Source organism: Scatophagus argus, chromosome 1 (genome assembly GCF_020382885.2).
Source record: "Scatophagus argus isolate fScaArg1 chromosome 1, fScaArg1.pri, whole genome shotgun sequence".
NCBI classification, from domain to species: Eukaryota; Metazoa; Chordata; class Actinopteri; family Scatophagidae; genus Scatophagus; species Scatophagus argus.
Window position 1 is genome coordinate 22,333,524 of NC_058493.1, and position 13,100 is coordinate 22,346,623.

General features: G+C 42.1%; 2 protein-coding genes across 3 annotated transcripts in view; one reads left to right on the plus strand and one right to left on the minus strand.

Annotated features, from left to right (window-relative positions):
* Window positions 1–796: 796 nt before the first annotated feature.
* Window positions 797–2,787, minus strand: LOC124060812 (RNA guanine-N7 methyltransferase activating subunit-like). Its single transcript, XM_046392146.1, has 3 exons — window positions 2,632–2,787; window positions 2,201–2,371; window positions 797–1,645 (listed from the first exon to the last, which is right to left on the minus strand). The coding sequence occupies exons 2-3, from the start codon at window positions 2,368–2,370 to the stop codon at window positions 1,429–1,431; spliced, it is 387 nt and encodes a 128-aa protein (XP_046248102.1). The 5' UTR covers window position 2,371; window positions 2,632–2,787; the 3' UTR covers window positions 797–1,428.
* A 26-nt stretch (window positions 2,788–2,813) lies between these two features.
* homer2 (homer scaffold protein 2) overlaps window positions 2,814–13,100 on the plus strand; it is a 30,806-nt gene continuing 20,519 nt past the window's right edge. The window contains exon 1 of one of the 2 annotated variants that reach the window (XM_046392132.1): window positions 2,814–3,039. In XM_046392132.1, the coding sequence (XP_046248088.1) occupies window positions 3,038–3,039 (2 nt within the window). In that variant the 5' untranslated portion in view covers window positions 2,814–3,037. Of the gene's footprint in view, window positions 3,040–3,180; window positions 3,692–13,100 lie in introns of those variants that run through there. The other variant, XM_046392123.1, reaches the window with a different exon arrangement.

The window sequence follows — 13,100 nt, forward strand, 5'->3', positions numbered from 1 at the left end:
AAATCTATCACTTCTAAGAAAGCAAATGTGTCTTGACACATTCAGTTAAAAAATAGGATTTCATAAATGCAGGTTGCACTGTCAGCAAAGACACTTTGAGGTGCACGGTTAGGTGTAGCAAAGAGATGTTTTTTGCAGCCTTGTAATAAAATTAAATGATTACCCCAAAAGAAATAAACTGAAATGGGAAATGCATGAGGGGCCTTAGAAAATTGGCTCATAGTCCAGATCCAGCTCCTGAGTGGGTAGTGTGAGATCTCTACTACAAAGCAGTAACGTCTATAAATCTATGATTCCTTACAAGCCGTTGAAACAAACCAAGGTCTACTTGCAAGCCCTTGTGGCAGTATGCAGTATGGCCTATAGATGTATGTGTGTGTACATTTCAAGAGCAGCTCAGGAACATCTCAAGGGCCACAACAACAGCCTGCAGACTCCCCAGATCCCAACCTGTTCGAGAATGTGTGGGATGCACCAGTAAATAAACTGAATCCACCTGGAGGCCTCAGCCTCAAAGCACAGGACCGAAAGGATCCGTAAAATACCCCCAGAGGTCCCGTGTCCCCTCCCCTGAGAGGTCAGAGCTTTTTTGGCAGCACAAAGGGGACATACAAAAGATCAAGCAGGTGTACATACATCTATAAGTGTATAAGAGTGTGTGTGTGTGTGTGTGTGCGCGCGCGCCTTGAATCACCAGTTCCATCCAACAAATTGTTAAAATGTTTGTGTACTGACTAAAACTGAAAAAGTTACATTTTGTTAAACATCCATAACTTCACAAAACAGAAGTCATCACTTAAGAAAATACATGTTTATTGACAACAGCTCAGTTCATAAGTATTGCTATATAATGTGACAGAGAAAAATAAAGCTTAATTACAAATAGATTTCTTCTGGAAACTGTTCACTGTTTGCAACAATACTGTACTGTATATTTCATAACACTCTGATATCAAAGCATGTGAAGGATGAAGCGGCAAAACTATGTGAACACAAACCAAGTCCTGAGTCACATTTCCCAGTTACAATGTGATAATCAAATATTTTTAAAAACAGCCCACACACCTCATATATTAAAAGAAGAAGTTGTTATTTTCAGTGTCATTTTCAGTAAGAGTTCCATTATTGAGAACTCCAAGCATGTTCTTATTATCGTTCCCAAGAAACGTACAGTCCTATGATTACAGGGCTGAGCACGAGTACCTGCTTCCTATTTTGTATTCAAACAATAAAAATTAGATATTGCAATACTGTAAAAGTCCCATACAATTTCAATGATGGACAGTAAATTATTAACAACGATCTACTGCACAGCCCTTTCTTATGAGACTGCGGCAATGAGAGTCACCCCCCCCCAAAAAAAAGAATGAGTGAAAATGAATGAGAATACTATGAATACTGACAACACCTGAGAGACTAGAGCAGATCTCAGTAGTGATCATAATGAGGTCTCTGATGATGGGAGTTGTATCTCTGGTTGGAGCTTGGGGGGCCTGATTGATACCCACTGCCATGGCCCGAGTACCTGTCTCTGTCATGCCAGTGCTGCTGCTGCTCACGATGGTCGCCTCTCCAACCCCGGTCTCCTCCCCAACCTCGGCCTCCACCCCACCCACGACCTCCGCGTCCACCACGATCCTGGTACCTAGACGGAGACCAATATAAAACAGCAATATTGAACAACAGGTACTAACACATGCATGACATGGAACATGTTAAAACCAACAAAAAACAGTTCACAATTGCCAAGAAATCTGTTTTTTTTTTCATAGTCATGTACTTCTAGGCACTAAAGGGAAGATACTATTACTTTTAATTTATTACTATTAATTTGCACTGCATGTGCACTGCTGTTGCCTGTAATTTTGCATTTTGGGTCTAATTGCTCTTGTATAGTTTCTATTCTTACTATTTTATCTAATCACTTATTGGACTTTTGTTTAGTCATATTGCTTTTATTTTTCCATTTTAAATGCAATATGTCTCTCAGCAAAAGTAAAACCAAAGATGTAAGCAGTGTGGGATCCTGGAAGTTGTCTTCATTGATAAACAGCCACCATTGCCGGTCAAGAAGAAAGGTTTACTGATGAGAAAATGTTTATTCGATCGTTTACTCGCCTTTGTGGATTTCCCCCTTTAATTCTGAGTCTCAGTGAAACATACAACACTAACAATGGCTAACTTCGCGAGCTAACATTACCGGTTATCCCTGCCTCTGTGGTTTCCTCCTCCCCGACTCCTCCACTCTTCGACGACAGGAGGGGGGTCGGGTGGCCGGCTCACATACTGCTGGTATTCATGGTCCTCTGAAGTAAATCTGTGGGCAAACATCTCCTCGTATTTCTGCAGATTTTCCGTGGTCTCGGCCATACTGCAAAAACAAATGGAAAGCTACAGAGCCACTGGATATCACGACATAGGTGCTAATACGGTTACACAAAAAGTTACTAGCGGATACTTTTGTTTTAATGTGCATGTTATGAATTAAGCCAAATCCCCTGTGAAACAGAACAATAAAAACTGGACTGCTGTGGAGCGGGATTAGCTAGCGTTAGTCAAAATCAGCGCACATTCAGCACAGAACATACGATAAAAGCAGCAACTGCCGTAACATTAACTTTAAATACACACCTTTGCACGAGCTCAAAATTGATAGCCTTCGCTACACGCTAACACGTAACGACTTGTCTAGAGTAATTATAAATGTGTACATATGTGGAGGAGGAAGTCCCACTTTCAGTACATCACTGAAATGCTTCCCCTCGGAACAAGTAAACATATTTGAGTGTTCCGGGGGCGCGCGCACCTGAAAGTGATTGAGTCGCTGATGACTGTTTTCTGTCAATTAGAAGCTGGACTAACGATCAATGTCTTGTCTGATGTTTGATACCAAGGATTGATTTTAAATCCAATTTCCAGAGACACACTTTGAGCGGAAGATATCAGCAAACGAATGACTTGCGCAGCTAATCGCGTGAATTTGTTATTATTTCTAATTTACGATAAACTGCTAAAAGTCATCGCAGTCACTTAAAACATGTAAGTACACTTGAATATATTCTTAAAGAAACAGTCGGCGTTTTGTCGTTTTAAAGAGCATTTTTTTTTAATACTACGATTTTATTTGCTTCGTGGTTTCACACCACAGTTTGAAACCAGAGACACCGCAGGTTTAGAAAAGTGTGGGCGGCTCAGGCAGGCGTGTGAGCAGGTGGAAGCCGCTCCGTGTCGCTGCTGCTGTCGCCTCTCAATGAAACTCAATACCGCCGGGGAGGAAGAAACTCCGCGCAGCGAGCAAGCCGGGGAAACGCAAGCATTAACTTAATTCATCAGTTTGAAGAGACAGAGGAAGGAGGCGTTCTGAAGTGGGATTTATTGTGCTTGCGTGCCAGAAGAGGAAAAACAAACAAACAAGCGATCATAAAAAAAAAAAAAACTTGGTGAAATGACGAGCGCTGTGTGAGGCTGAGCTTGACAACCCGGAGAATCGAGTTTACGAAGAAGTGCTCTCATATTTCAGTTGTCCGTCAGCAGCAAGAGGACTTGCTCGAAGCCGGGGAATGAACTCTTCGGACCGCTAATCACCTCTGGACTTGGACCGCGCTTTAAAAACACAATTTTCCTCCCAACCCGCAGCCTATAGAGCCCGCATACAGCAAAAGGAGTTGTTCCTCAAGTCCGCGGCGATGGGGTGAGTAATCCACAAAGCTCTGCCCTTCAGAGCGCCTCTAATGACACCTGCACCGGCTGAAATTTTATGCGTGTGTGCGGTGAAGGGAAAAAAGAAACAACGCGACCGAAACCTCTATAACTGTCTACTTTACCTGGCAAGCCTCGGACTGAATTTGATTAACACAGTCGCTTTTCCCCAGCGCTTGTCAGTACGTGCTGAGGAAGACCCCAATTTGCTCTTCTGTTGCCGGATTATTTGGCAGCGAGGGGAAATTTCTAAGAGGTGACTTGAACTGGTCGTCGCTGTCTGTGAAAGATTCCGATTTTATTTTATGGTTGTATGAAAATGCTTGATGCCATACTTCTAAATGGATGGATTTAGATGGAATTTCAAGTGGAGCTATCTGATTTCCCCCTTTTTGAATACTTCAGTCCCTCCTCATCTGTCTGTGGGAATACGGTTTTGAGAGGGCTGTGATATGGAGGTGTCAGAGTCAACAGTGCCCACTAATAAGGGGAGATGTGTGTTGTCCACAGGGCTCGAGGTAGTCGTGCACTCCCACAGTTGTTTACAGATTACAGTACATATTTTGCCTCCATAGTCTACTGTGGTGTGAATGTTGACTCTGTGGCTCAATGCCACGCATAGTTATGCAATCGCCAGCTCTCTTCACATCTAAAAACATTCCTGAGTTTTCTCTCTGTGGAGTACTCCTCTTTGCATGGCTTTTTGTTTGACTTGTATAGCAATAAAGAAATGGCAGTAACAGCAGCTCAGTACAATTAATGTCTTCCGGAATCAAACCTGACCCTGATTAATTTATGGTGAAGTTCCATCTGTGGCATTAACGTCAACTCAGATGCGGCATTAATGTTGACAGGAATTTTTAAAAAAAGACACTCTGTGTCACAGTGCTTGTTTTTCCTGACCTGACATGTTTTTGTTTTTTTAATATGTAAAGAAACCAGTTTAACAGTCCTGACTCTTTCTCAAGAGTTTGGATTACTCATCGAGCAGGTTTGGAACTGAAGGGACTCAATAGCGTTGTGTCATGAAACTGGCCAAGTGGACCAGCAGCAGCAAGGCAGGAGGTCACACCTACTGTGCTGTCAGCAACATGGCAACAAGTTTCCTTTTTCCAGGTCCCTGGTTTCAGTCAGTGCTAACCTGACAGCTGAATACCTTTTTGGAAGACTGAAACAAACGGCTTCCAGGAAATATCACCTGGGCAGCCATTCTTTAAACCATCTGCTCAGGGTCCCAAACTGGTAGGATTTGTTTTTGGTTGCAACTCAATACCATTTTCATCATCCATTAATTTTTGCTAATTATTCTGTCAACGCATCAGTTAATTTTTTTTTTGTCTATAATATGTCAGAAAATAGGGAGTCCATTAAAAGTTATGAGAGCCTAAAGGTGATGTCTTCAAATTGCTGATCACGAAAAGCAGCAAATATTCACATCTGAGAAGCTGCAACCAGCAGATGTCTGACATTTTTTGGCTCAGGAATGACTTGGTAAATTGGTGCTAATTTATTTTCAGTCACTTAATCAACTACGCATTTCTAGGGCTGCAATAACAGTTACTTTGATTACTGATTAATCTACAGTAATTTCTCTGTGTCTTAAAGGTCCAGTGTGTAGGATTTTATTTGATAATCAATTTTGATATTCAAAATTATGTTTTCTTGATTTTATATATTTTTTTTAATTACCTTTTAGAATGAGCCTTTTATATTTACAAGAGGGAGTGCATTCACTTCCATCGAGCACCGCTATGTTTCTACAGTAGCCCAGAGCGGACAAACCACCAAACACTGGCTCTAGAAAGGCCCTTTTGTGTTTCTAGTGGAGGGTGAAACCAGTGGTATTCAGTTGGTTGCAGTCTGCAACGTCACCACTAGGTGCCACTAAATCACACCTTTAAATCTATTACATTTGAGAAAAACGGTGTAAAAGAATGATCATTAGTGTCCTAAAGCCCACACTACCATCTTTAAGTTGCTAATCTTCCCCAACCAACACATATAAGAAAATATGCAGTTTCTTATTAATTAAGACAAAGAAAAGCAGGAAACACTCCATCTTTGAGAAATAGAAACACGGGAATAATTGATATTTATTATTATTATAACAATTTAAAACGGTTGATTATTTTTCTATCAGTCAGTTGTTTCAGTATTGAGTTCACATGTTTGCTGGTTATGCAATGCATTACCTCCTGACGGCTCTTGGTAGTGATGCAATATGTTCCGCCCTAAATGACCAGCTGATAAAGATAAAAGAGAGTGTGTGTTTGGCGGCAGGAACTATGGATCGTTTGTGGTGTTTTTTTTTGTCCCCCCTCAAGATTTTTTTTCAGGTGTCCCTTTGTCCCTGAATCTCTTGGCTGCTAAATGTAGTTATAGATTAACTATACCTCTCACAACACACACACACACACACACACACACACACACACTCTTAACGCTCAGTATCTTGTCCCTTTTCTACAACAGGTCTGTAATCATGTTATGTATCAGTACCTTCTTGACTTTGACACAGTTGTTGTCGATCACGCCATTGCATGATTTGTAAAGCACAACACTGTATGTGCTGGTCCAAATTATAGCAGCATGCCCAATAAATCTAATCTATGTAATTCAAGATTATTGATATTGAAGAGAGTCAGGAAATTCTGTTAGGTGTTAAAGAAAGTGACGGCAATTGTATTTTTAAGTACAGTTTTGCAGCTTAAGTGCTGCATCTCTGGAGTTATTCGAGAATAAAGCTCAGATTGCCAGAGAGCCTCTTCTTACTGAATAAGAGGTCACACAGACAGCAATGCAATCAGCATATTGCTATTTAGAATAAGCCATGCTTGGAGCAGCCCTGAAACGGGGATAGAGTATAATCTCCTGGCTGGCCAGAGAGTGACGGCTGAAGGCTTAACACTCATTGATTAGGCTCTGTGACATGTGACGTTGCAGTGGATCTCTTCGCTGCCCGGGCAGGAGAGTGGACTGTAAGCCTAATCAGAGTGTGTGCTCTCTCTGTAGCTGGAGGCTGGAGACGAAGATTGTAGACGTTTAGTAAGGGAGTACAAGCAGTTCGTACTGTTTAAGAATCATGGGTAAATGAAAGGGGACAGACTGACGGCGGATTGGACGTCTCCTCACCAGATGGTTGAGGCCTAGGAGGCCATCTGCTGCCGTGCTGGGCTTCTGTGGAGACTTCCTCACTTCCTTTTTCTCTGAGATCTCAGAATGATTGGAGCTCTGCATCCTTTTGCCTCAGTGTGCTAGAGGACGACCTGCTGTGGTTGTTGGTTTGAATCTGGCCTGATGCCTTCGTTGTATGGGATTTGCTCTCTTTCCATCTCTCACACCAGTTTAATGAGCTGTACTGGCATGTGGTACAGTTCAGTAGACTGCGATGCCAAATCATTGGTAGCAATAATGAAGGTCACCTTTAGTGATAGCAGGTAAAACAAAAAAGTCATTTCAAACAGACAGATTAAAGATTAAGAATGTCATGAAAGTGTTAAATATATAGCATCCTACCAGTACAGTAGAAGTAAGTAATTGATTAATCTAGCAATTATATTTTTGATTAGTGGTTCCTTATCTGAAGGTTGTGTCCTGCCAAAGTCCCAAGATGATGAAGGGAACAAAGTATGTCAAAGATATCTCTGGCACACAAAATGTTTACTGGATTCTCAATTTCCTTTCTTTTTTTCTTTTGAAATATAGTACACATACGCTACATATAATGTAAATACTGCACCTCGGGTTTCTGAAAAACGTTTACACACAACTTATCATAAATAGACACCAGCGGGTCACATTTTAAGGATCTGCAAGCCAAAAAGCACAAGTTATTCGCAGGTTATCGACATTGTTGTTGATATCATTTATTTGTTGCTCGGTCATTGACTCGACTAATCGTTTCAACGCAATACAATGCATCAAGTAGCTGAAGTGACGTATGCAACTGCAGAATGAAGCTGAACAAAGCAAAGCAGTCACTGCTGATCACTTTCAGTCCTCAGACCTTCATGAGTTTTGCCAGATGAAGTTCTGAGCACTGGAAAGAATGGTAGTAAAGTAAGTACAAAGGTATTGAGATTGTGTGTGTGTGTGTGGGATTTTAGTTTTTGATTGGACACCATACCCACCAATAAGCCTTTTTGGTTTGCAAGAAGCTTATCATAGCTAATTATAACAAGCTAAAATGGCTAAAAAAGATTATTTACAGTATTTTCAGTCTTTCAATTGATAAATTCATTAATTGCTGCTTCACAATACTTCAGCATTAAGTATTTGTATTCGTCAGCAGGGATCTTAGTGTCCAAGTTATTACACCCCACAGTATCTGCTTGCAAACCTGACCTTCTTCAACCTCCTGACATCATTAGTACAACATCGTGTTTATTGCTCTAAAAGCCCAGGTGGTGTTGCACTGATGATCCCTCAGAGCCTTCCTCTCCTGCCTACTTTGCTCATTCACTCAGACAAAATGCCGCTCCCACTAATAGGCAGCTCTGCTCTCCAGCAGGCCTCGCAGCTAAAAATGACAGAGAGCCTCAGCTCTGTTCTGCTAACATATGAACTGCATTACGACGGCTAATGAGAATCTGGGCTATTAAATTTAGTTTTTAAATGTTCATAAACGAGTTCTGCTTTGGTCGTCGCAACACATTTGCTTTTCACTTGCAGTTTTCATATTGCTGGAGTCACCAGATCTGTGCACCCGGAGCCATAGATATGAGTTTCTCATTTTCCCTGGTTGACGGATTGGGAGAAGTTGTTCTTTTGTTACTCAGTGCCTCAGAAAAGTCACTTAGTGTTTTGCTACTAGTGCAAGTGGAAAAAGTGAGGAAGGATGCGTGTCAGTCTTCCTCCCCCTACTGCACTGTAGGTACTTGACAAGTGACTAATGCAGCTTTTGTCACAAGTTCTTTGAACAGACAGAAATGCAAATTCCTTGTATGTGTCAGACCACTTAGGTTCAACGACTGCATTTTCTACATATTTTCCTGGTAATGTAATTATCTTGAGTAACTGATGTACCCCGGCAATGGTCCTGCTTTTGTACCCGTTTCTTCAAGACAGCTTGACTGTTGTGAATTTAACTCAGCAGCACCTGAAGTGGTGAAGTAATGTAATGTGCTCACTGCTGTCTATTATGCACACGAGCAAGCTTAAAAGGCTTGTAATGCTCCCTAAGTCTTTTGCGAGACTGTTTGTCATCAGGTCACTGACAATAACGGGGGTGCATTTCCCTGAAAATGTCTGTTCAGGTTTGTTTTGCCTCTGGATAATTCAGAGGCCGACGACATATTTCTGAACAGGCCAGTGATGTTATGAAGTTCCTCCGGCATTGAGATGTTGTCTCGCTAATGAAGAGATCCTAGCAAAGTGTCACAGGCTCATTCGCAGCATTGTGCCCGTGGGTCTTCGCCCAATAGCACCTGGATGCACAGTAGACTAGTTTATTTGTGCTCAGCCCATTTCACTCTACAAACATGGTGTAAAACCCAGACATTGTGAGCTGATGCTATCTCTCTGCTGACCCACTTAGAGAGGAGACTTGACACCTCCGTAACAATACTGCCAGTTAAGAAAACGCCTGCGCTTATTTTACTAAAGAGTGTCATGTAAAAGGAACAAGAGTAGTCAAATTTAGTGCATACAAAAGTATAAATTAAGCCATTTTACATTTTTGAAATGTAAGCAGCAGTGTCAAACCCAACACTTAAATGTGTCTACATCTGTGTAATGATACAGCAGCATTAGAAGAACTGATGGGTGAAGTGAACTACGCTGATCATCTTGTCATGGTGGCACCTGTTAAGGGTGGGGAAATATTCTGCTGGTTGTGGCCAAGGTGGTGGGCAATCTGATGCTTTAGACCGAGATTGCGTTTGAAGAGGTCCACAATCTACTTTTCAGGCAAATTACAGAAATCGTGATATTTAATGTCTATAGGGTATTTCAAAATTGAGAAAAACAATTTTAATTTAGATTGTGACCGTAGTTAAGTTGATGGTGATATTATTTTTTTATATGGCTGAATCGCTCACCCAGTGGTAGAGCAACATGACAAGGAGTTTAAAAGTGCTGACTTGGCCAACAAATTCCCCAGAACCCAGTCTGATCAAACATCTGTAACGAGCCTGATCCATGGAGGCGTCCGCCTTGCAACTTACAGGACTGCCGATAACATCTTGGTGTCAGATACCACAGGACACTTCCAGAGGTCTTTTGGAGTCCATGCCTCAACATGTCAGAGCCCTGTTGGTGGCACAAGTGGGATCCACGCAGTGTAAGGCAGATGATTTTAATGTTGTGGCTGGTTGGTGTACGTGTGCTGCCTCACCACGTGAGGTGTGTGATTTCTACAGTTGGTAAGGACACATCATGTTCACTTTCTGTTGAAACTTCTAATTCCTGTTAAACAGGCTGCAAAGCCTATTTGAGTTTTGGCGATTAACTGATTAACCTCAGATTTCCAAATGACTGATTATTATCTAAACTGCCGTATACATGTCTTTTTCACTCAGACAGAGAGGGCAGATGGCCGTGATTGATGAGAAAAGTTTGTTTTTGGAATGAGCCTGGACTGGATTCTAAAACTCAGGAATCTGGATGAGGCTGTTTTCTTACAGCTGAGGAAAAACATACCTGAACTCTACAGGTGTCGCAGAGCACAAATGCAACGTGACTGCATCCAAACTTCTGGAAGATACAAGCTTGTCTGCTGTAATTCCCACTTCCTCCCACGACTCGGCGTCATCCTGAATCATCTTAAAATGTCGTCTTTAAGCAGCAGGATTATCCCTCTTCTTAGAAACTTCACTTAAAACTCTGGAGAATACTGTGTTTAGGCAAACACTCCTGGGGAGTGATAAAGCTAACATAGGATTTAAGAGAACAAGAGGCAGGTGGGCTTAGTCGTGTATCACTCAACGGTATTGCCGCTTCATATTCCTCTCAGGCTTGTGCAGTTTTCAGCACGCTAACCTGCCACGCATCACTTTACTTCCTCAGAGCTGAATTTGTGGGTGTTTGTGTGCCGTCGTAACTCTTTTATGATATAGATTCCTTAAATGTGAAGTCTTTTGCTACAGACGTAGTCTTCAGGTATTTAGCTGTCAGCACATTCCTTCGTTCTTAAGTTATAGTTTCGCCAGAGCACAACACGACTGCTGCATCATCAGTGTGGATGGGTGTGTAGGTGTACGTAGGCACAGACAATATGGACACTCTCTCTCACACACACACACACACACACACAACTTGTAAATTATTTAAAGCACCAGATGGGGACAGAGCACCCGACAGTCAGCGGGAGAAAGAATTCAGCAGCCATCAAGTCCCAAATGTCATCGCCTTTTTTGTTTTTGTTTTTTTTTTTCCTTATCCAGTAAAATCAATCAACCTAATGCTTTTTATCTCGGGAAAAGCAGATCACTGGATTCCACCAACAGTTGTGTGAGTGCATCCATGTGTTCAGTGGTGGCCTTTCACTTCTCTTCTCCTGCCAGTGTGAGCTGGCTCCACACTCTGCCACTGCAAAGGTCAGCGTGTGTGTGTGTGTCTGTGTGTGTGAAAATGTAAAGCGACGATGGTGATCTGTATAATGGGTTTTGTTGTTCCCAAAACAGATGAAGTCTGAGATTAGGCTTAAAGGGGGCAGTGAATTTATTAGGCTTTCATTTCTGTGAGAACCGTAATCCCAGTGGAAGCAAAAGCTTTATTAGCTCATGAATTTTTGCTGTCTGTCTGTCTGACATTATTTGCCCGGGGACCTCGCAGTAGTGCATTAAAGTAATACTGAACCGAATGTCCTCTTGACATCTCACTTTTGCAAGTTGCTGTAATGCGTTACAGCAACAATGGCACCATCTGCACCCTGTTAATGAAACGCCTCTGGAGGCTTAGCTAGTGGCTCAGAGAGAGAGAGGCTGTAGCATAGGTCCATCATCAAGGCAAAGAAGGCAGTCTGGTGACGCTTCTATCACCATCGAACGCACAAGTCTGAATCCCTGAGCCTAAATTGATTATGCTAAATAAAGGGATGACCTCAAACCGTGGATGGCGTGTCGAGTTGTTTTCAACTCATCAAATAATGACCTTAATAAATTTGGAAAGACATGTCATTGTTTACACCAGCAGCGTAAGAACATGCTCTAAGATGATTTGGATTTAGGCGTAATTTTTCTAAAAGTGTAATATTTGTAGTGGCTTTGTTTACTGTGCATGAAAGACTTCTCGCCACAGTGTCCAGCTCAGCAGTTTTGTACCCGCTTCACACATCTCATTCAAACCCTTCATGTTGTGAAAGTAAATGGCAGGCCAAGAAGGGAAAGCAAGCAACAGAAAGAATATGAGGAAGCATCAGGATTTCGCGAGGTTGACGACACAAAACCGACGTTGTAGGAAGTTGGCAAAAAAAAAAAAACCTCTGGTGGCAGCACGTTTGTAACCATGAGTGGAGGTCTTGTGCAGTGGAGATTCTTGATCAGAGTCATTAGGTCAGATCTTCCTCAGTAGCCCCTGATGTGAAGCATATAAGGGACTTACTACAGTGAATGGGCCTACGAAAATCAAACTAATTATTAATCAGAAAGTAGGCATTTTATGAAGAAAAAAATCCTCAGCATGTTTGTTTTAACTCAGGGATGCAGACATTTTAGTGAGAAACGGGGAATGTGAACAAAACTCTACAGCGCAAGTGAACTTACTGCTCAGCTGGCCATCAAGAGTAGTCAGGTAGTCAGTGAAGCTTCCGGCACTGATAGACACATGAACAATACTGAAGTACATACGTTTTGGTGTGACACCCAAGAACAAATGTTTCAACATCAAGAAGTGACTGGACGTTCAACAGATGCCAGGACAAAACAGATAAGAAGACAAAGAAACACAGAGACAGGAGACTGAGGCCATCTATCAGATTTTTCATGTCGGCTATAAAGAGAAGTGCTGTAACGAGCAGTGCATGCCAAATAAACTTTGCCCTGTCTGAGAGATGCATTCACTTCACATTTTAATTTCCAGCCGCATAAATACTTCCCCTTCCCCTTCCCCCTCCCGCATATTCCTCATCTGCATCCTTCATCGGGTTCTCGAGGTGCCCTCTGATCCCTCTCATCCAGCCACTTGACTTAATTATTCCTCACTCTCTGGAACTTTATAGAAGAGCATCACAACCTCCTGCACTCACCTTTTGAAACGAGAACTTCCAGTGGATAATTGAAACCTGCTGGGTGCAGTCCCTGTAAAGCCCTGTCGTTAAAGGGAAGTGCAAGTGTTTTCGGGTTGTTGTTTTTTGTTTTTTTTGTCCTCTCACTTTCACTGGAGATGTTCTTTCAGCGGTGGAGTGCCTGTAAAGTAGAGGTTGACCAGTTTATCGGTTTTGCGGTTTAATCAGCGGCGACAGG

What these genes read in the sequence shown, in the direction of transcription:
- LOC124060812 (XM_046392146.1), bottom strand. Translation starts at nt 2,370, where the DNA reads ATGGCCGAGACCACGGAAAATCTGCAGAAATACGAGGAGATGTTTGCC. An exon ending in CACAGAGGCAGGGATAACCG is followed by an intron (nt 1,646 to 2,200) that starts GTAATGTTAGCT and finishes GTCTCCGTCTAG; the next exon opens with GTACCAGGATCGTGGTGGAC.